Source organism: Melitaea cinxia, chromosome Z, assembly GCF_905220565.1.
Source record: "Melitaea cinxia chromosome Z, ilMelCinx1.1, whole genome shotgun sequence".
In the NCBI taxonomy this organism is placed as follows: Eukaryota; Metazoa; Arthropoda; class Insecta; order Lepidoptera; family Nymphalidae; genus Melitaea; species Melitaea cinxia.
In genome coordinates, this window is record NC_059424.1 from 8686961 (window position 1) to 8708365 (window position 21405).

The 21405-nt window shown below is 38.3% G+C and overlaps 2 protein-coding genes across 2 annotated transcripts in view; both read left to right on the forward strand.

The window, feature by feature from the left end:
- Positions 1-301: 301 nt before the first annotated feature.
- On the forward strand, positions 302-12339 carry LOC123668571. Its single transcript, XM_045602303.1, has 2 exons — positions 302-2761; positions 12079-12339. Exons 1-2 carry the CDS (start codon positions 302-304, stop codon positions 12337-12339), a joined length of 2721 nt encoding a protein of 906 aa, XP_045458259.1.
- A 506-nt stretch (positions 12340-12845) lies between these two features.
- The window catches only part of LOC123668704 (nuclear hormone receptor FTZ-F1), a 29146-nt gene continuing 20586 nt past the window's right edge, over positions 12846-21405 (forward strand). The window contains exon 1 of the mRNA XM_045602407.1: positions 12846-13344. Coding sequence (XP_045458363.1) covers positions 12846-13344 — 499 coding nt within the window. The remainder of the gene's footprint in view (positions 13345-21405) is intronic.

Sequence of the window (21405 nt, forward strand, 5' to 3'; positions counted from 1 at the left end):
TGGCGTCTGCCCCCGCTATGCACCACCCCCTTTTGAGACCGTCCTCTTGCCCACGGCCTATGTCCGGGTCTGGGGACGGACGGGCGCCTCGGTTGTAGTCCGAGCAATATTGGACACAGGCTCACAAGGGTGCATAGCCTCGTCTTGGTTGGTGGGGCAGACTGGCCTGAATATTAAAAGGTATTCAGATATAATAAGAGGTGTCGGGAACGCCCCTGTAACCACGGTTGAGGGCCACGTTTCGTTTGAGTTCTCGCCCTCAAATTCTCCACGCCCGACGCTGAGATCGTCGGCCATTGTGATGGAGAACATCTTGGGCAGTCACCCGCAAGTTCGGTTGTCTGCGGATGCGGTAAAATTGACCGCCGATTTGGACTTGGCTGACCCTGAATTCGACCTACCTGGCACGGTCGATTTGTTGCTTGGCGCCGATGTACTGGGCAAAATATTACTCGGTAAGGATCGTGTTTTGCAGCCAGGTGGCTTAGTAGCCCTCCGGACCATATTTGGGTTCGCATTGATGGGGCCTGTATTGAGGGCTCCCCCTCCTGCTGAACCTGGAACGGCTTTGATGGTGGGCTCCGCCCTCTCTGACGCCGTGCAGAGATTTTGGGAAGTGGAAGAGCCACCACAAGCACCCCGCTCTGATCCGGAACACGAGGAGTGTGAACGGTTCTACAAGAGCAACACCAGTTATCTTCGTTCTGGCCGGATCATGACAAGATTGCCATTTCTTGCCGTACGACCGCCCCTTGGCGACTCGCGGCCTACTGCAGAGAAGCGTTTATTGGCAATGGAGCGCCGCATGAGCAGGGACCCGCTACTTAAACAGAAGTACATTGACTTCATGCGGGAGTATGAGAATTTGGGACACATGTCTGTGTCAAAACTTGACTGGCGCTCGACGGAGCATTTTTTCCTCCCGCATCATGCTGTGATAAAGCCGTCAAGTGGCAAGCTGCGCACAGTATTTGATGGTTCTGCGCAGACCACATCGGGAGTGTCCTTGAACCAGTGTCTTCATTCTGGTCCCAAATTGCTTAAGGACCTTTGTGACGTCATCACGCGGTTTCGGCGTCACCAATTCGTTTTCGTAGCTGACATCAAGATGATGTTCAGGCAAACGGTAATCCACCCTGATGATCGTCGATACCAGCTGATATTGTGGCGGGAAAACCCGCAAGATCCCATACTTGTCTACGAACTCAACACGAACACATACGGGCTGCGGTCTAGCCCCTTTTTGGCCATACGTTCGCTTTGGGAGCTCGCAGATCGAGAGCGTATGTCGTTTCCTCGCGCAGCCGCCATTTTGAAGGAGGACCTATATGTTGATGACATATGCACTGGTGCGTCCACGGAGAGAGAGGCTCTCCTTTTGCGTGACGAATTGATTGGCATCCTAGCCTCCGCAGGATATGAATTGCGTAAATGGATCTCCAACTTACCTGCGCTCTTGGATGGGCTACCTGATGACCACCAGCAGGATCCTCACCTATTTGAGAACCGTGACAATCCTACCATGATGACAGTCCTTGGAATACAGTACAGACCAGTCCAGGACATCTTCACGTTCAACGTCGATTTGGATTCGCCTCGCACTTGGACGAAACGGCTGGTTCTGTCGACTGTCGCGAGAACGTTTGATCCCAATGGTTGGATATGCCCAGTCATATTCTGGGCCAAATGCTTCCTGCAGAGACTTTGGACTGCAGGTCTTGGATGGGACGAGCCACTCCGCGAAGCTATTTTGAAGGACTGGCTCCTGTTTGCTTCCTCATTGCCTGCTATCAATATGATATCGTTGCCCCGTGCTATGCTTCCACCAGGGAAGCATACAGCGTCCCTTCATGGGTTTTCGGACGCTTCGGAACGTGGGTACGCAGCAGCCGTATATTTGCGCACCGTGACCATGGATGGTCAAGTGAAGGTGTCATTGGTCATGGCGAAGAGCAAGGTCGCGCCTCTTCGAACTACCTTGACAATTCCCAAGCTAGAGTTGTCAGGGGCGGCCCTTCTTGCTCGCCTCTTGAATCACATCATGTCCACCTTGTGCCCGTCAGTTAACATTGAGACAGTCTATGCATGGACTGACAGTCAAATTGTCCTATGTTGGCTGAAGACGTCAGTCCACACCTTAGAGGTGTTTGTTGCAAATCGGGTCTCTCAGATCCAGAAATCGGAAACCCCGTTAATCTGGAGGCATGTGCCTGGCGAAGTCAACCCTGCTGATTGCGCATCACGGGGATGTATGGCCCCCTTTTTGGTTGAGCACTCCCTGTGGTGGGGACCTGAGTGGTTGACCAGGTCAGAATCTAATTGGCCGCGAACACCGGCCTTGGATACTGTCACATTGCCTGGGTTGCGAACCCTTGCGATTGAACGGCGGGACCATCCGTTCGACCCAGATTTCCTAATGAATCGCTACAGCTCATTAGACAAATTACTGGGGGTCACCGCTTGGATCAAGCGCTTCACCAGAAATTGTAGACACCCACAGAACAAATGCTTGGAGGCGTTCTTATCGCCACAAGAGCTCCAGGATGCTCTTCTTCATTGGGTTCGTTCTGTGCAAGAAGAGAACTTTGAAAATGAGATTGATATTTTGAGAAAAGGCAAATGTAAGCTGTCTGGAGCCATTTGCAAACTGAACCCCTTTTTGGACAGTGCGGGTCTTTTGCGAGTCGGAGGACGTCTAAGGAACGCAAACCTCCCGTATGGAGCTCGTCATCCCCTCCTGTTGCCCAAAAGTGGCCACTTAGTGAGTTTGTTGGTGACTGATCGTCACATCAAGAACTCCCACGCCGGCTGTAATGCCTTATTGGCCATTTTACAACGAGAATTTTGGATTTTATCGGCCCGAAGGACGATCCGTAGTGTGGTCTTTCGCTGCATGTCTTGTTATAGACTCAAGGCCTCTACCATGCAGCCTATCATGGGTGACCTGCCGTCGGATCGGGTCACAGAGACAAGGCCCTTTGCTGGAGTTGGGACGGACTTTGCAGGTCCCTTTTCGGTTAAGACCTCGACCCTCAGGAACAGTAAAACGGTCAAGTCCTACCTGTGCGTCTTTGTTTGCCTGTCCACCAAGGCGGTACACTTAGAACTAGTCTCAGCCCTCTCGACAGAGGCCTTTGTTGCGACGTTAGATAGATTCGTGTCACGACGAGGACTACCGTCCTTGATTCGGTCGGATTGCGGCACCAACTTCAAAGGCACAAATAACTATTTAAAAGAGATATATGAATTTTTGGCGTCTAATGAGACTGAGATTGCGTCTAGACTAGCTAGTCGCAGAATAACTTGGAAGTTCAGTCCCGCGTCATGCCCCCACTGGGGAGGAATTTTTGAAAGTGTTGTAAAGGTTGCCAAAACACATTTGCGACGAGTAATTGGCGAGTCCGTATTAACATTTGAGGAGCTCGCAACAGTGTTTTGCAAAATTGAAGCCATGTTGAATTCACGCCCGTTGTGCCCGATCTCTTCAGACCCTAACGATTTGGAAGCCCTCACACCGGGCCATTTTTTGATTGGACGGCCGCTGAACGCCCTGCCGGAATACCCCTATGTTGATGTGAAACTCAATCGTCTCTCGCGGTTTGAATTGATCCAACAACTCACTCAGAGCTTTTGGAAACGTTGGAATTTGGAATATTTGCATATTCTCCAGCAGCGCGTTAAGTGGACTGACAAGACTGATCCACCGCATGTTGGTGACCTCGTTCTGGTTAAGGACGCTAACTCACCGCCACTGTGTTGGCGCAGAGGGCGCATTCTTAACCTCGTCTTTGGAGCAGATGGAGTGCCCCGTTTTGCTGAGGTTCGGGTGGACGGTTCTGTTCTGAAGAGAGCGGTATCAACCTTGTCACGACTGCCAATTGATTAGCGGCCAGGTAGTCCTGGCCGAGGCGGGTAGATGTTATGAACCAAATGTAGCAACACTAAACTATTATATTATCTATGACAGTTAGTATAGTTTACGAAATGGTTTTTATCTATGAGCTGTCATTCGTCACCTTTTGAATTTAAAGTTTGCATCGTTTTTCCGGTCTCCGTATAAAAGTTACGCTTTTGTTTGTACTTGTTCGTTCTCGCGAAAAATTATCGCCTTTTGTTGATCGAACCATCCTTTGTTGTTTGAAGTAATTTAATTGTTAATAGCAAAGTGTATTCCTTGTATTCCTTGTTGAATTATTGTGAAAAACGTGAGGGAACTACGCCGAACAACGGCCATTTTGATTGCTGGTTCCTGCTTCAGCCCGCCACTTCAGTTAAGTATAATTGATTAGCATTAGACGTAATGATTGGCCAATTATAGTTTGATGTTAATTAAGTTATACCTGGCGAGGCTTCACCGAACAGTATTCAGTGAAACTAAGGTAGGATTTTTATTTAAGACATTAAGTGTTAGCTCTGCGTACTGCAGACAAGTGTTCGTCCCGTTCGTACCTGAGATCACGCTTCCACTCGTTTTTTAATATACTCCAGGTCGGACGTAACAATAAGTTTCCTTTGTTTTCATTGATTGTAGTAAATGGGTGTTTGTAAAATAACTTACATATTTTAGATATTACTTCAGTAACAAAATAGATTTGTTTCTTAAGTCCAATTAACAATAAACAATTGTAATGATTGTTTCAATAAATTTTTTTACCTAAAACAAAACAAAAAAAACTTTGATACTTGACTAACAACAACTGACAAACTTCTAGCAAAGCTATTTGTCGAAGTAGTCGAAAGCTTGTTTCAGTTTTAAAAGTATATTGTATAAAATTTAACTCACTATGCTGAATACATAAAAATTTCAAAGTCGATTATTTAAACATTTAAATTTTCTGTTGTGTCCCCAGTAAAATGGTCTTGCAATGTGGGCCAACGAAATACAATCGCCATCTCCCGAAGTTTTAACAATGAAGTTTTATAATTTTAGTTAATTTAATGAAAAGTTAAGTAAGTAATTATGTAATGTAGATTTGTAGAGAGTTGAGTATGTAATATGGAGTGTAGTGTAGATTTCTTAACAAAATCTTGATTAATGTTTTCTAAAAGTTATATTTCAAATATTTTATTAATACACTGTGATAAGTTTAAAATAATTATAGTCTGATGTTTTCCTACATGTGGCACTATTGAAAATAGCGAGTATAATTATATACTTTAAGTACGAAAAGTATTTTATGAAATAAACAGGATTCCGATCATGTTAACCGATTAGGAAATTTTGAGGGCGAGTGAAATCGACGAATCTCGGAATCAGGTCGCCTGTTTCTTTGCAACTGCTACATTGGGTAATACTGCTTTGTTATTCCAAGCATCTATATTGGAGCAGAATATACATACAAGTTCCTTTGTCTGTCGAAGTAGGTGAAAGTGCCGTAGTAACAAAGAATTGAACTACTTTTTTTTTGTAATGGAACTTTTTAATAATTTGAAAAATATTTGTTGTATTTTTCCTGTTCGGTTGTTAGTATAATATTAAAAATGAAGAAAAATTGTAATGAAGAAAAATGTCTTAAAAATAACAAATATTAGTAAAATAACTGCTTAAGAATGTTTGCAGTAAAATCGAGATTAAATTTAATGAAAAAGAATTAACTAAAATACCAAGGCTTGGAAATTTTTCCTTTCACTATATTAAAACGATTATTGTTATTAATTTTTATGGAATGCAGGTACTGTGTCTTAAGAATATGTTACTATTTTTTTATTTTTAAATATTATAATAATGGAAATATGTATACTTTTTGTTGAGCTTAACTAAGCTTGAACAATTAATACGATATAATTAAGCACATATCGTCTTCTATACTTACAATAAAATCGTTAGGTCATTGGCTCATCACGAAATCTTAAAAACCGCTGAACGCATAAAGATGGAATGTGGCATGAAGGTAGTTTATAATAGTTGACATCCGCTAAGCAAAGTTGACGCAACGGTCACAGCACTGGTTTGTTGCTGTTGCGCTGGCGGTTGCGGGTTCGATCCCCGCACATGATAAACATTTGTATTGGCCATACAGATGTTTGCCGTGATCTTGGTATTTGTGCAGTCCTTGTGGGTCTCCCCACCGTGTCACGGAGTACGTTAAGTCGTCGGTCCCGATTTTTATCATGTACACCTGATAGCGATCGTATACTCATAGTAGGGAATATATCCGCCAACCCGCATTGGAGCAGCGTAGTGGATTAAGCTCTGATCCATCTCCTACATGGGGAAAGAGGCCTACGCCCAGCAGTGGGATAATACAGGCTGAAACTGACATCCGCTAAGAACGGATTTTTGCATAGGCCCGAATTAAAGGGGTCTAAAGGCTTTTAAATATGTATACAAAAATTCTTCATTTATTATGCTTCTAAATTAAGATTTGGCAGGAAGATAGTTAATAGTTAGTCAACGTCTACAAGAACTAATTTTGCGACAGGGCCGTATTATGAAGATCTACGGGTTCTCGAAAGATTTTATAAAAGTTCCTAAAATCTTTGTGTTACAAACTTAAATTTTGACACAAAAGTAGTTTATAGTTAGTATACATCCTTTATGAACGGATTTTGTGACAGGACCGGGGATTAAAGTGGTCTTAGGGCTCACGCAAGTTTGTATAGAAGTCGTTCATTTTTAGTGCTACAAGCTTGAATTTTGGCAGAGAGATAGGTAATAGTTTGTAGACATAAAATAAAAACGATTCACTTTTTGTACTGTGAAATGAACATTTGTCTAAAAAAAAAAAAAAAAAACAATTTTTTGTCAAATAGACGTTTAATTTGCTGTAGACGGACGTCTACAGTGCAGCAACGTTGAATTTAGTGACAGGACCGCAATAAAGAGGTTTAAGAGCTCTCGAATTTTTTTTATAAATTGCTATATTTGTGGTGCTACAAATTTCAAAACTGACACAGAGGTATTTTATAATTGGAAGACGTCCGTTTAAAACCTATTTTGTAACAGGCCTGGATTAAGGTAGTCTAAGAGCGCACACGTTTGTGTGAAGGTCATTAACTTGTTTGCTACAAACACAACAAGTTTATAGTTAACACTATATACATCCTCCCTCTCTTCCCGTGGGTGTCGTAAGAGGCGACTAAGGGATAACAAGGTTCCACTACCACCTTGGAACTTAAGCAGCCGTCCGATGGCGGGATAACCATCCAACTGCTAGCTTTCAAACACACAGGCCGAAGACGCGCGTCTTCGGTGCGAGAAAGCCAGTCCTGCGGTCACCAACCCGCCTGCCCAGCGTGGTGATTATAGGCAAAACACATGAGTTCGCGTATTTTTGGCGCGAACTTGTGGAGGCCTATTCTTTATTGCACTTTAAAAAACATAATTACAAATCATTTTTACAAATGATGTTGGCAAGGGTGAACTTATCTCTATAAGAGATCGCTGCTAGTCTACCCATTTTGGTGAGAAACGATGTTACCGCGGGACACATATACCTCTAAGGAAGTGAAATAGGGGTTGAAATTTTGTATGTTGTCATACAACATAACATCCGTCATCATGAATGTCAAAAATCATGAAGCATGAAACTTAGATTTGGGCTAGTGATTTAAAAATTAGTTCGTCAGATGAAAAGTTTGTCATTTTAAAATCTGTAAACAACAAATTTGAATTCTGGACTACTAATTATCAGTATACACCTGTTTCAGCTGTTGTGAAAACTCAAACTTTAAATAGATAAAATAAGGATTCAAAATAAAAAGTTTAAACTTAGACTTTTGATCACAAGTACATAAATACATATTTTAGTATTTTTGAAATTGAGAGAAAATCAATTATATAAAAATCATTGACATTTTGTATGAAAGTGTGTCTTATTTTTGCATAAACTTATTTCTGGACTGCTTTTGAAATAGTAAACAATATTTTTACCTTTATACTTAGAGCCGGTCAGATATTGATTAAAAATAAATAAATGAATAATCTGTCCAGTCTTAATGTAATTTTAATGCCTTAATATATATCTTAAATGTTTTTTAGTCATATCAGAAGTACAAATTTATGATGAATGAAATTTGATTTTTAGGCTTTTTATTACATGTAACGTAAAGCATTCCAACGTTTGCGGAAATTTTGTGTGGTAAAATAGGAAATTAGTTTGTATTATTAAAATTTCCTAAACATAGCTCGAGAAGACCCAAGGGAAGATTGTTTTTCGCACGACTGTTCTATTAAGTCATACTTATGAAGCGTGATCGAGAGCGAGCTCTGCGTGCAATCTGGCAGTTCTAACTCGCGAAAGGTTTAAAAGTAGTATACAACGGGAACCTAAATTATTGTAATATAATGGTTATACTTTAGTCCCTCTCTGTAAATATTATCAATTTCTACGAGTCCCTTTAAAATCCGCATAAATTTTCACTGGGTGTTCAGATTTTGATGATTTTTAATTTAATCGAAAGCCGATGTTATTCTTGTGGTCACATTTAAATTTCATCGAGATCTGATAACAATTTTTGGAGTAATATTTAATCATTTGCATTTACTTGGCTATTTTTTCGTCTACCTACGTTGTATTACTTGTCGATGTAATTGAAGTCGGTTTTTTTCGTTTGCCAGCAAACACAATTATTCATAAATTGAATATTATACGCGTAGTCTAGAAATACTGATATTAACTAGAAATTAATAACACTAGAAGTAATAAATATTTATTGTGATTTTTTTCTCATGAACAAAAATTTTGTATATCTTTATGTGTTTCCCTGTAGTTTCGCTCTTGGTTGTAATACCTAATAAAAGCAACATATATAGCATAAAAACCGTAGCCGCGGGCAACTGCTAGTAAATTAAAAATATTAGAAGAGCCCGTGAACCTCGTACGAGTCGTACCGTTGTTTTTTGTTTTTTTTTTTTTATATATTAATTTAAGCCTTGTTCTGAGCATAACAATCACTACATAGTATAAAACAAAGTCGCTTTCCGCTGGCTGTATGCTTAGCTCTTAGCTCTCTAACTACGCAACGGATTTTGATGCGGTTTTCTTTAGTAAATAGAATGATTCCAGAGGAAGGTTTATATGTATAATACACGCATAATATAGTATAGGAACACTGATAGTTTTTGTAACAGTGCGAAGGCTGGGCGGGTTGCTAGTAATAAATAAAGAATAACTCGAATATACATTGCGATAAATTAATTCTTATTTAGATATACTTATTACGTACACAATACATTGGTCACGAGTTCAGTAATGTTGAAAAAAAAGCAGATGAGATTTAATTCTTGCTCTAGCTAGCTTCAGTGTAATCTGTTCGGTATTTTATGTGTGACGTACACAACACCGGACCAAACGAGGCCGTGGCGATATCATTGACCCAGTGACCTACTGCACTTGGCTCCCCAAATCTGCGCCATCCCCACACACCCTCTGCTCCGACACGCAAGTTCAAGTGATCGATTCAAATGACCCGTTTTTGTTACGTACAATATGAGATTTCACCTGTTCGTATTTATCACAAATTAATAATTTCTATTCTATATCAAGTCTAGTGCTAATCACTTGTTGCAACATTTTTTTTTACTCTAATAGTTCATGATATTGATTTGAAAATAAATAGAGCATAGTATAAAACATACATTTTACAGAAAATATAATAACTTTTTTTTCACAACAATATTAAATCTTAAACTTTGGTGAAATCGTTGTTTGCGCTTTTATGATCAAAGTGACGAACTTATTGTGATATTTATTTGTAATTGCTAGTAATCGTTTCGTCCCACGCAACTTCCGTGCAACGAAAATACCAGCGTTTTACTATTAACTACAAACAAAAGGATTAAATTAGCGTTTGGGAAGGCCTATTATACAAACGGCTAGACCACGAAAAACATTTGATTGGATTTTGTATGGTAACGAAACAATGTGTGGTATATTACTTACTTATATACTATTTTATGGCACGCAAAAAAACCCACAATGGCATTATCGTATTTAAACATTGTTACGATCATTATACATTATTACCTGTGTTCAACCACGATGGGTCGCTGGTTGTGAGACCATAAACGTAGCAGCCAGTTGAGATGAAGAATCAAGTCAAATCTCTAAGTACCTTTCAACTAAACTGTACTTTAACTGTATTTTTCTCGATCTCTTATCGAAATATTTACTTACGATATTTTTAAGTGTAACGGACAAACATACATTCAATTTAGATTACGTAGAAATATTCTATAGAGATATCGTCACTGGAGGTAGTGACAAGGGTCGTACACTTCATATTTAAATGTTTGTTTTTTATCCTATCCCACATTAAGAGTTCACGTAAGTAAATCTATGATAAACGTATGAGTTCAACGAATAATGAATAAAAAAGGCCCGCATAAATGTTTACATCTTTTAATAATTTGCATTGTCGCGCGATAACATAATCTACATAGACGGCACGTCGATTACTACACCGTATTACGATGCGTTACATCAACGCGCGTCACCGGATACGGGGAAAGCATGACGTCAGATGCGCGCATGCGAAGAAAGCTGTTGCGCCCGCGCTTCTGAGCACTCTTGCTTTCGTAGGAGGCCACGGTGTCTGAGCGATAGCGAAAACGACACACTTGCTATACCTACCAACACTGTCACTTTTTCATCCGGTATTCAGGTCTTGATTATGAAATCGAAACTTATTGACTCATTCTGGCTTACACGCCTTTTGTCGTTAATTGACATTTACCGAATCGGCGGGTAACAGAAGTGGGGGCTATCAAAAGCAATTGTGTATGAATGTCATTTGATTATACAGAAATCTATTTTGATAACTAATAGGTCTGGCTTCGCAGTGTTGCGATACATCTAGACAGTCTGCACGACTTCACATGTGTTTGCAATTACTGCTTCGAACCTTTGATTTATATCAGGACTTTAAGTAAATCTTTAACTACTAAACGGCTATTTTTCATTTTTAAAATCTTAAAGGCTTAGTATAGTAAGTCATGACGTAAATTTTCAAACAACAAAACAAATTCACCGCTTTAATACATTAGTATTGTTTGTACAATAGTATTGTTTGTTAATTCATAAACCTTATATCGAAATAATATTTCTTTAGATGCACTAGTATAATATATTTTCTGATACATAAAATTCTCGCGTCACAATGTTAGTTACAACACTCCTCCAAAACGGCTGGACCGATTTTTATGAAATTTTGTGTGCATATCGGGTAGTTCTGAGAATCGGCTAACATTTATTTTTCATACTGCTAATTTATAGGGCAGGGGGGGATTAAGGGGGTTAATAACATATATGGCAAAACAACGTTTGCGGGGTCAGCTAGTATGTTTATAAAAATGCGCTATCTTGTAAGTAATTCTACTTTAACAGCGTGTGATCGCTAACTATAATACAGAAAAGTTAAAATATTTGTATATTTTAACGTATAAAAATGCCCCACTGAAAACTGAAAATGTAACAGATTATGATATATAAAGATAACTCTAATAGTAACTTCTGGGTTCTGGGTTTTTCTCTGAGAGAAAGTAATGTAGCACGTCTGAGTATTCCATTCCAGTCACGTGTTCGCAGTGTGTAGTATTCGTTCAGATCATTAGGACACTTCAAAACATGTAACATAGCAAGCACAAGGCTGTCACAGTCACTCGTTCATGACCCGTTGACTGATTTTAAGCAAAACCAGGTCAAGATCTTTAATTTATTTCGCTTTTGATATTGAATAGCTCTTAGTACAGCGAAAATTTAGCCTATTGTGTTGAGTATCTTTTGGGAATGGGCGGATTCGTATAAGATTATGACCAAGCTTTGTATGGCGACGTTTTTAAAGTTTCAAAACTATTCTTGATTATTTTGATCAACAAAATTTGTTTTTTTTTTTAAGGAATTCTGAGTTCACCTTTCTTTTATTCAGTCATTAAAAAAATGTAATGTTTTTTTTTTAAATATATTTTCATTGTAAAGTAGATATAATTTTATATAGTTACATTACTTAAATGATGTCTACATAGAATTTAAATTAACGAAGTTTTGTGTAAATTAGTTAGTAATGTAGTAACTAACTGGCATAGGACTTTTATTCGTTTTTTTTTTTTTTTTAAGTTAACTAGTACAGATGTAACAGGTGTTAACTTTGAACGCTAAGCGCTACGCGTGGTTCTATCGTCGACGACAGAAAGTAGTAAGCAGTAATAATGTCGATGTCGTTACCGACATCGAGCGACATTTGTTGTGCGAACGTAAACATAAGCTATATGCTCGCGGCAACCCTGCCCTGCTGCGGCACCGCGCGCAAGTGGGTCAGTGGGCCGCCCCCCGCCCGTCGCGTCCGCCGCGCCGGCCCGCCCGCGCGGTGGCGCAACCGCGCGAACGCGCACTAACATAGACCTGGATCGCGGGAAAGTGGGTCACCGACTCACTTTCACTTATTACATGGGCTCCTAATCGTTTTCCATTGTACGAACGGGCGGGGGTTTTGCGGGTAGCGGCGGGGCGCGCATGCGGGAGGCGCCGGCACGCGCGCCGTTGTCGCCGGCCGGCTGGCAGTCGATCGCGGAACGTCTTTTGGACGCTACGTGCGCCTCTGCGGCACTGATACTCGATACGATCGTGACGACGCGCGTCGTAAACAAATTGCATCAATATTGCCACACCGTTACGTTTCAAGTTTTTTCTTTCAATGTCTGAACTTTTGTAACTTAAAATATTATTGTCAGGAAAAATGTGCTGGATTTATGTGTCTTCAACAAAAGTGATTGAACAGGTGCAGCCCGCGAGCGGCAGATAGTGTTGCGGTCAGACCGCCAGTGAACTCAGTGACTGTGTGAACGTTGTCGCGGTTGAACGCCGCCGTAGGGATTCTTAACTAGCAGCCGCTCTGTGCGGCCGAGCATGACGATGGATCAGCAGACAGGCCTCATGTCTCTTAACATGTCCCCGTTCGACCTAAGTCCGGGACCTGAGGGGTCGGGCTCCGGCAGCGGACCCTCGGGAGCCTCACAACAATACGTGCCTCAGGGTGCAGCTTACCAATGCACGTCAGACCAACAGCCATTTGGCTACGCAAATCTGGATGCTTCTTATTTATTTCCAACAGGTACAGGGAGCGAACCTGGAACATACCTGCCGACAGCCGGCAACGTTTGCGACCAAACTGACACGAAGGACGTAATAGAGGAACTGTGTCCTGTCTGTGGGGACAAAGTGAGCGGTTATCATTATGGTCTGCTCACCTGCGAATCCTGTAAGGGTTTCTTCAAAAGAACAGTACAGAATAAGAAGGTGTACACTTGTGTGGCAGAAAGGGCATGTCACATTGACAAAACACAGAGGAAACGTTGCCCTTTTTGCCGCTTCCAAAAGTGTCTCGATGTCGGCATGAAACTTGAAGGTAAGTTTGTAATATTGTAAATTTAAATATTTTATCTTTAAAACTGAAAAAAATGGATCTCTTTCATTTGGGAAGCCTTCTCGACATAAATTTGTGTATGTAGGTCAGGTAAGCGGCAGTTACGAGCAGCCCAGTATTACATCATATAGCGTAAGCAAATGCACCAAAAATTGAAAGTTCGCAAAACAGGCAAAAGAAGAAACCATGAGACCGGTTCGCACTTACAATTTTCGATTAGTCCTAAGTAATATTTATATATTATGTGATGAACTTTTCTGAAAATACTTAACCCTTAAATTATTGATACAAAAAACTGATTTACTCAGCAATAAATGTTTGAAATACTTATGACACTGAGAATTTTACAAGTTCTAACTCTATCTAAAAACGGTTTAGGAAAAAAATATTTACCACTCATATTCTTGGAATCAATAATATTGAAAAGAACCCGACCTGTTTTAACTAGTAAAGAAACGTTATTTAAATCTTATTATTTATCGTTTAATTACATGGTTTGTAAATAGTTTGTAACAGTAAGAACAATGCAATACAAAAAAAAATACTCGAGCCACTCACTTGCATTCACGATACACGTAATATACGTAGAAGATATTTTTGAAAAACATTTTATTTTCATATTTAAAAAAAATCTTCGTTTCGATCTTGGAATGTTGTCGTGAAAACAGTTAATTATTTGCGTCAATACAATTTGCTTTTTATTAGTAATGCAGTTTTGGAGATCATTAGTAATGACTCAAACACAGCTATGATAACATGGGGTACTCACGTTTCCTCTTTTAATTTTGATATATTCATACCTTAAACCTTACTTAGGGCCCGTTAACCGGTTGCAGATAACACTATTTGACTGATGACTGTCTCTCCAAAGAATAAAAGTTTATGATGTATAGGTAATTTTTGTCACTAGTTTTTTTTGTATTGAGGCGAAATAGGTCCTTATAGCCTTTTCTTGCTCTTGCTATCTATTCGTAACTTATGTGCAGGATAAACTTTATCCATAACCGGTGTAACAGGCCCCTAATTATTTACTTGTATAAAGCACTAGTTATTTTTTATTATGTTGCAATATTAATTTAGCAAAAGTAAATATCAGTAGTTAGTGCCTATTTTAACTATTGGGTAAGGCTTTAGATTAATAACCGTCAAATTATCTAAGCTCAAAATTTGACCGTTTATCGGTATAATTTCGTTACAAAAAAAAAAATCCTTAACCTATCTAATTACCAAATTAGACTGTTTATCGACATAATTTGGTAACAAAAAAATAAATAAAAAATAACCCTAACCTATCTAACTTCAAAATGCGGTTCTTAATCAAAAGCCTAATCAACTATTGTCACATGATGATTATTTTATTCGTGAGTCACGTTTTCACATTTAAAAAGAAATCTAAAATATTTGGGTAGAATTTTTTTATTTATTTAAACTACATTGCATTTTAAAGTACCTATTCTGTACTTTTTTTTAATAAGTAAAGTAATTATTAACATAATTTTATACCAAATTGTTTTAGTCACTCAGCATTCCGTTGAAGTACACAGTTTAACTTTCAATGTTTATGTTGTAATTTATCAAAAATATCGTTGACATACATATTCAATGTCACATATCAAACGACCTTTAGTAAAGAATGTAAAGTAGATCTGTGTTTAATATTTTAATAATTATAAGAGAATATAAGACAATATTAAGTGGATGAGCATAATTTTTAAGGTTATACAACATAAAAAGTATGAAAGTCGAGTAAAGGTAATCAATTTAAAGGTTAATTTATAGGTAGGTGATCGCGTTGGGCGTAGTTTGAAGCGCAGATCGTTCTATATTTAAAGCGCGCGCGGCCGCAGAGCGCCCTGACCTACTTGCGAGCGGGGCCGCGATGCGGCGCGCGCGCTGCTTGCTGTGCGTGAGCGTGCATGTACGCAACGCGAGGTTGCCGCTGTGATCCGTTCGCGATTGCGCGTTTCGCCAGATGCTGCGATGTTTGCAACATTCGTTACTTACACTTACTATTAAGTGTTTTACACTTCGAAATACAATTTAAAGTTAGCTGAACAGATATTTAAAATTTTGATTGATTCGTTTAAAACTTATTGTCTAATAAACCATTTTAAACTGAGTAATAGTACACATACATTCATATCAAATATGCAAACACATAAATAGACCGATATGACACTTTAGTTATACACAATATCTGAATATAATTTTTTTATGGTTTTAATTCTATTTGTTTAAACAGTTATCGCCGATATTTTTAAACCATACATTCCACGTAAACCTTGCCTACACTTATATAGGTGCGGCGCAGTTGGCCTCAAACTTACTTCTTATTTAGACGTTAGAAGATGACTCAAAGCAATCAAAGCTTATTTAAAATATTTCTGATTTGCCTGAATTTCAATGGTTTCCCAGTTTCGTCAATAAGACACAAGATCAGCTCATGATCGTTACTTTTAATGAGATCGGCCACTTACGTAAGACTACGGCATATAACGTGTAATCCTACCTTATCCACTTATAGAAATACGACAATAGAAAACTAGGTTAAATTCATTTTCCAACGATAAAGATGAATGTGGTTCCCTTAGGACATGCAATCGATATGTTTAGAATTCCTACTACTCCCCTGTCCGTCTATAAATATATAAGTTCGGGATCTTTATCCGCCACGCTGCTTCACTGCGAATAAATAAAATACATGTCTAAGTGGTACTTGTAGTATATGTCACAAAATTGATTTTAAGATATGTATATGTTCTCACGGTGTAGTACATTACGCACGGACTACCCACTAAAACCCAGCGGTGTCCTCATCGTCATTTTGGGGCGCCACGGGATCGCTAACGCATGCAACCGTGACTCCCCGACGTTGGCCCGCCTGTGCAGGAGGCCATCTTCGCTTATAGAACACTCACGGGCACTCTATCGTCCACGTGGAAATATTAATATAAAATAGGTCAACCTTAATTAACTAGAGCTGACTTTACCTGAAATACTATATCCGATAAATTCTATTACCGCCATATATTTCGGTGAAATATTAGAATCTGGTGACAAATGTAACTATCAAAAATATAATTGTGACTGATGAATGTCGTCTGGCAAGCCAATTACCACAGTAACAAAAATTCTTAATAATTTACTTCTCTTTTTTAACCGACTTCAAAAAAGGAGGAGGTTACTCAATTCGACCGTGTATATATATATATATATATATATATATATATATATATATATATATATATATATATATATATATATATATATATATATATATATATATATATATATATATATATATATATATATATATATATATATATATATATATATATATATATATATATATATATATATATATATATAATATGTATGTTCGGGGATAATTCTAGGACTGTTCAAATAATAAAAAAAAGCTTTAGCTATTCAAATATAGAATTAAAGTGTATCTATGAGTACAATTTCGTTAGTGCGTCTGATTCACGAGAGATGTGGATTGAAATTCGCGCATGCACATTCCCTTTATTTATTAAACATTGGTAATTATGTAATTATCTAATATATAAAATTCTCGTGTCATGGTGTTAAACATTGAACTCCTCCGAAACGGCTCGACCGATTTTAATAAAATTTTGTAGGCATATCGGGTATTTTTCAAACCCCTAAGTTATAAGGGGGGGGGGGGGGATTATGCGGGTTAATAACATATATGACAAAGAAACGTTTGCGGGGTCAGCTAGTATTATATAAATTATAATTACAGTCATCACTTCTTAAAATAGAGATAGCAAAAGTCTTTAGTACATTTGGTATTTACTACATCAATATGAGAATAATAAAAATACGAGAACTATTATTTCTTGTTTACTATTGTTACTATTACCTAATTTATTATTTATATCAGTAAAAGTCTATTTTTCGAATCTTATTTCGCAGAATTTAAGTCATTAAGTCATCTTTTAAAATTCATTAGATGATTAATGGTATTTCTGAATATATTAAAATATGTAGTGTTTTATTTTACAAAAATTCCTTTTAATCCTTATCGACAAGATTTGCAGTATGTAACACAAAGAAACAACTGTCCAAATTTTCTTGTTTATGTATGTCTCTAGTATTTTTTTTTAATAGTAAATTAAATAGTATTAATATAATTATTATAATATATTAATATTAATTATATAGTAAATTCAGTTGTAGGATGACAAATATTGTACGGATTTTTTATTTAAATCGTTATAATTTAAAGAATATATAAAATTAGAAAATAACAACGATTGCATTAAGACATACATATGTCAGATGGCACAATTCTCACAAATCGCTTACTGACCTCAATCGCGGTTGTTGCGAGAGGCTCGCAGTGCCTGCTCGACCTGCAACAAGCCTTGTGCAATGCCAACACCGCCCGCCCGCGCGCGACCCGTACCGCTACCACTGACAGGCGGCTTTATCGTTAAGATAAAAATACTCGGTTTACGCCTAATTTTAATTACTATTATCCTATTATTTATGACATGCAGCATATTTGAATTCAATATATCAATATGATTTCCTTATATCCCAGCAAGTTGTATTTTATTCACATAGTGAACTGTCCTTTAACGACACTTTCTTTATTGTGGTTAATTTAACTAAGAAAGGCTATATAGACGCTTATATATTTATAGTGACAATGTCTCCCTACACCTGAAAGCGAAGTAGTATTTAAATATAATATGTTATTAAAAAAAGAATTGTTACTAAAAGCAAACGTGGTTGAAATCGCTATGTACGGAAATTTACATAAACTTTCTGTAATCTTTGGATCATGTCGAAACGTAAACTAATAACATATGGAAAACTCTAAAACCAGCTGCTATTTAAGAAATCGATAAGTTTTGCTATAAGTGATAACGCAGTTGTCTTTTACAAGTCTAATATAAAAATAAAAGCGGCAAGGGTTGTTGCGCATTGGATCTGCTCAAACGACTATCGGGCGTTTCGACACAATAAACCGCCGCCGGTGGGGTGCGCTGCGCAAGCGCCGTTTCATAAGACGCCTCGTTCGACCTGTCGCAACGGACTACCCAAATGTGACCTGAACACGTATCACATTACAAGTCCACTGGTATCCGTACGGAATTTTTAAGTATTCTTCTGTTTCATAAGATCTTCACTGGCCGTGAATGATCTATTTCGCAGAATATAACGAGTTTCGGAACTTTACATCCATGGACGTAGCTAATGTTCATTTGATGGTAACAACTAGAACATTAAAATTATCATGATAGAAACCAGAAATCATGTTAATAGCATTGTAGCTTCGGAACGATGAAATTGCTGTAACATTGATTTTGCAATATAAGATCAAGATAACAATGATCTCTAGCATTCATCGTCTTTTCCGTGCCTTGAATTGGTTATTTGTAGAATGATAATTTCCGAAGTGCAGTCGCAGTCCACGTGTGTCGACGCAGAACAGGCAATCAGTTACCCTTTCCGGCAATCAGTTTCTTAGCGCAGCGAACTGATCGAATTTGACGATAATGGTCGTTGTTACACGGACCGCTGCTCGCCATGTGCACGCTACACCGCCTTACGTAACCTAACGCCATCGTTCTTACATTAATCACTTAACTGTGTATGCTTAACATATGTCGTAATTCATAACTTTATATTATTTCGTGGGTTTTCTAAATCTTATTGGTTTTAATTCTGGTACAAAGTAAGGTCTTATTGGATAACTCGGTGTCTAATAGTAAGAAGTGTAAGAAGTAGTGTGTTTAATCAGAAAAGGTCTGTATTTAGTATTAGAAATATACGACGGGTTTAGTCGCTCGCGGCTCACGACAGATGTTAGATCACAATAAAAACGCGCGCGCCAGCAGACTATTTCGGTGAGCTGCCTTGACCCGAATCGAGTATTTCGACAGAGCGGCCTCGCACACCGGGCCTTTCTATTTTTTCGGCATTACCTGTCTTATTATTACGACAGTTCTTGAGGCGCCATCGTTTTTAAAAGATTTCGATGCAAAAATGCCTCTAATCCTTGGCTTTACGTACTGTTTTGAAAATATTAATTGAACAACATCAAAAGCTTACTATTTTATGCGTATTTTTTATGTTGTTGCGTAAATATGTATTAAATTTCTCCTAATAATATAATTTTATAGTATGATGTTAATCGAATACGGGACAAATAAGAATCTAGTTCGATTCACGGCTCAGAGTCGATTTAAACGTATAGATGAGATCTTGACATAGTTCGATAGATATGATCGCTGGTGATGTTTTATCTCGGCAAGGCAGCACTCTCGGCAGTGTTTGAGTGTTGTGTAACGAGCGCGTTGCCGCTATCGCTATGAGTACGAGCAGGCGAAGGCGGTCGGACGCGCTCGGTCGCGTCGGCGGCGGCCGCACCGAGCGACGCGGTGCGGCGGGGGACGCCTGCAGCCTTGACCAAGTTTCACTGACTCGTCGGTACAAGGAGCGATCCCCACCTCTTCCCGTCCTTTCGGAACACACTATTTTTTATCTCGTTGACACGATTACTTCATTTAATGGCCGAGGTGCATGTGCCAAGGGCAAAAATTATAAATTCGATCGAGTCTTTTAAAGTAGACGCTTACGAGTTTTGTTAGCGAATATTGAATCTCGATCGCATTATGAGATATCGATGCCGAGATCGACCTTGACTCATTTGTCGCAAGTGGGACATGTATACAAATAGCTACAGAATGTAAACTTAGTTGTATGCCTATTTCTGCACTCAGGTTGTTTGTCACCGTGTCGTATGTTTTTGATTTGTAAAAATGACCTTGACCTTGATCTAGTTTAGTCGTTGTAATAAACGGCTGACCTCGTTTACCGCATTATCGGCTGCAATCGCGTGCTCATTATAATAACATTAGATGATTAAACTCATTGGAAGTGTTCTTAATTCCAATTTTAATAGCGCCTTACGATTGCGTTTCACTATTCGATAAAATAAACGACTATGTAATTATCATTTTATTCCGACGACATACCTCTACACTTCGGGACACTCGTGTCAACGTCAATTTCTTTAATTAAAAATCATATTAATCTATTTATTTGAAAACGTGAGACATTATATGAGCTCTATGTATATTCGCTTCAGCTTGTAATATCCCATCGCTCGGCATATGTCTCTTTCCACATGTAGGAGAAGGATTAAAGCTTAATCAACCACGCGGCTTCAATACGGTTTGGCGTTCCCTACTTTGAGTTACGATCGCTATCAGATGTACATGATAACAACCGGGACCGACGGCTTAACGTGCTCTCCGAGGCACGGTGAGGAGACCCACAAAGACTGCACAAACAACAAGACCACGGCAAACATCTGTATGGCCAATATACAGGTAGTATATTAAATATTAGCTGTATAAAACTTAAATAACAATTAAACAGTAACTAATAAGTAGGTAATTACAAAAGTTATTTCATCATAAACATTAATATCATCAATAGTATAAAGATCTTATTAGATCAATAGCAGTAAGAATTGAGGTACTATGTGCATGTATCATGACTATTAGAAGTGTACGCAACACGACTCCACTTTAAATCCAATTTGTTTCTCCAGGCCTTATCGAATTAAAACTTTCAATAAAACACAATAAGTAATTTGTTAGTATTAAAAAAAAAACAACAAATTAAAAAAGTCTAATCAATGTCTCTTTCATTCCTTATAAATCTTTTATATAAGCAATATCTGAATTTTAATTTTAAGTGGGTTTGTAAGTTATTGTTAGAGAAATCTATAAGAGGATATAATTTGGTAGTAATTACCTATATAAAAAATGATGAATGGATGACATCATCGAACAAGTGTGCATAAGCTCGCCACAAACACAAAAAAAAACTATTATTAATGACGTTAAATGAAAAAACACGTGAAAACATTTTACTTTTAAATTTATATTGTAATGGAATAATATATTTATACAACAGTAATAGTTTCCTCCAAAAAGCTCAACTTAGCAACAAAATAGATCTTATAACTAGTTGAATGCATGTTCAGTATTCGTTCGA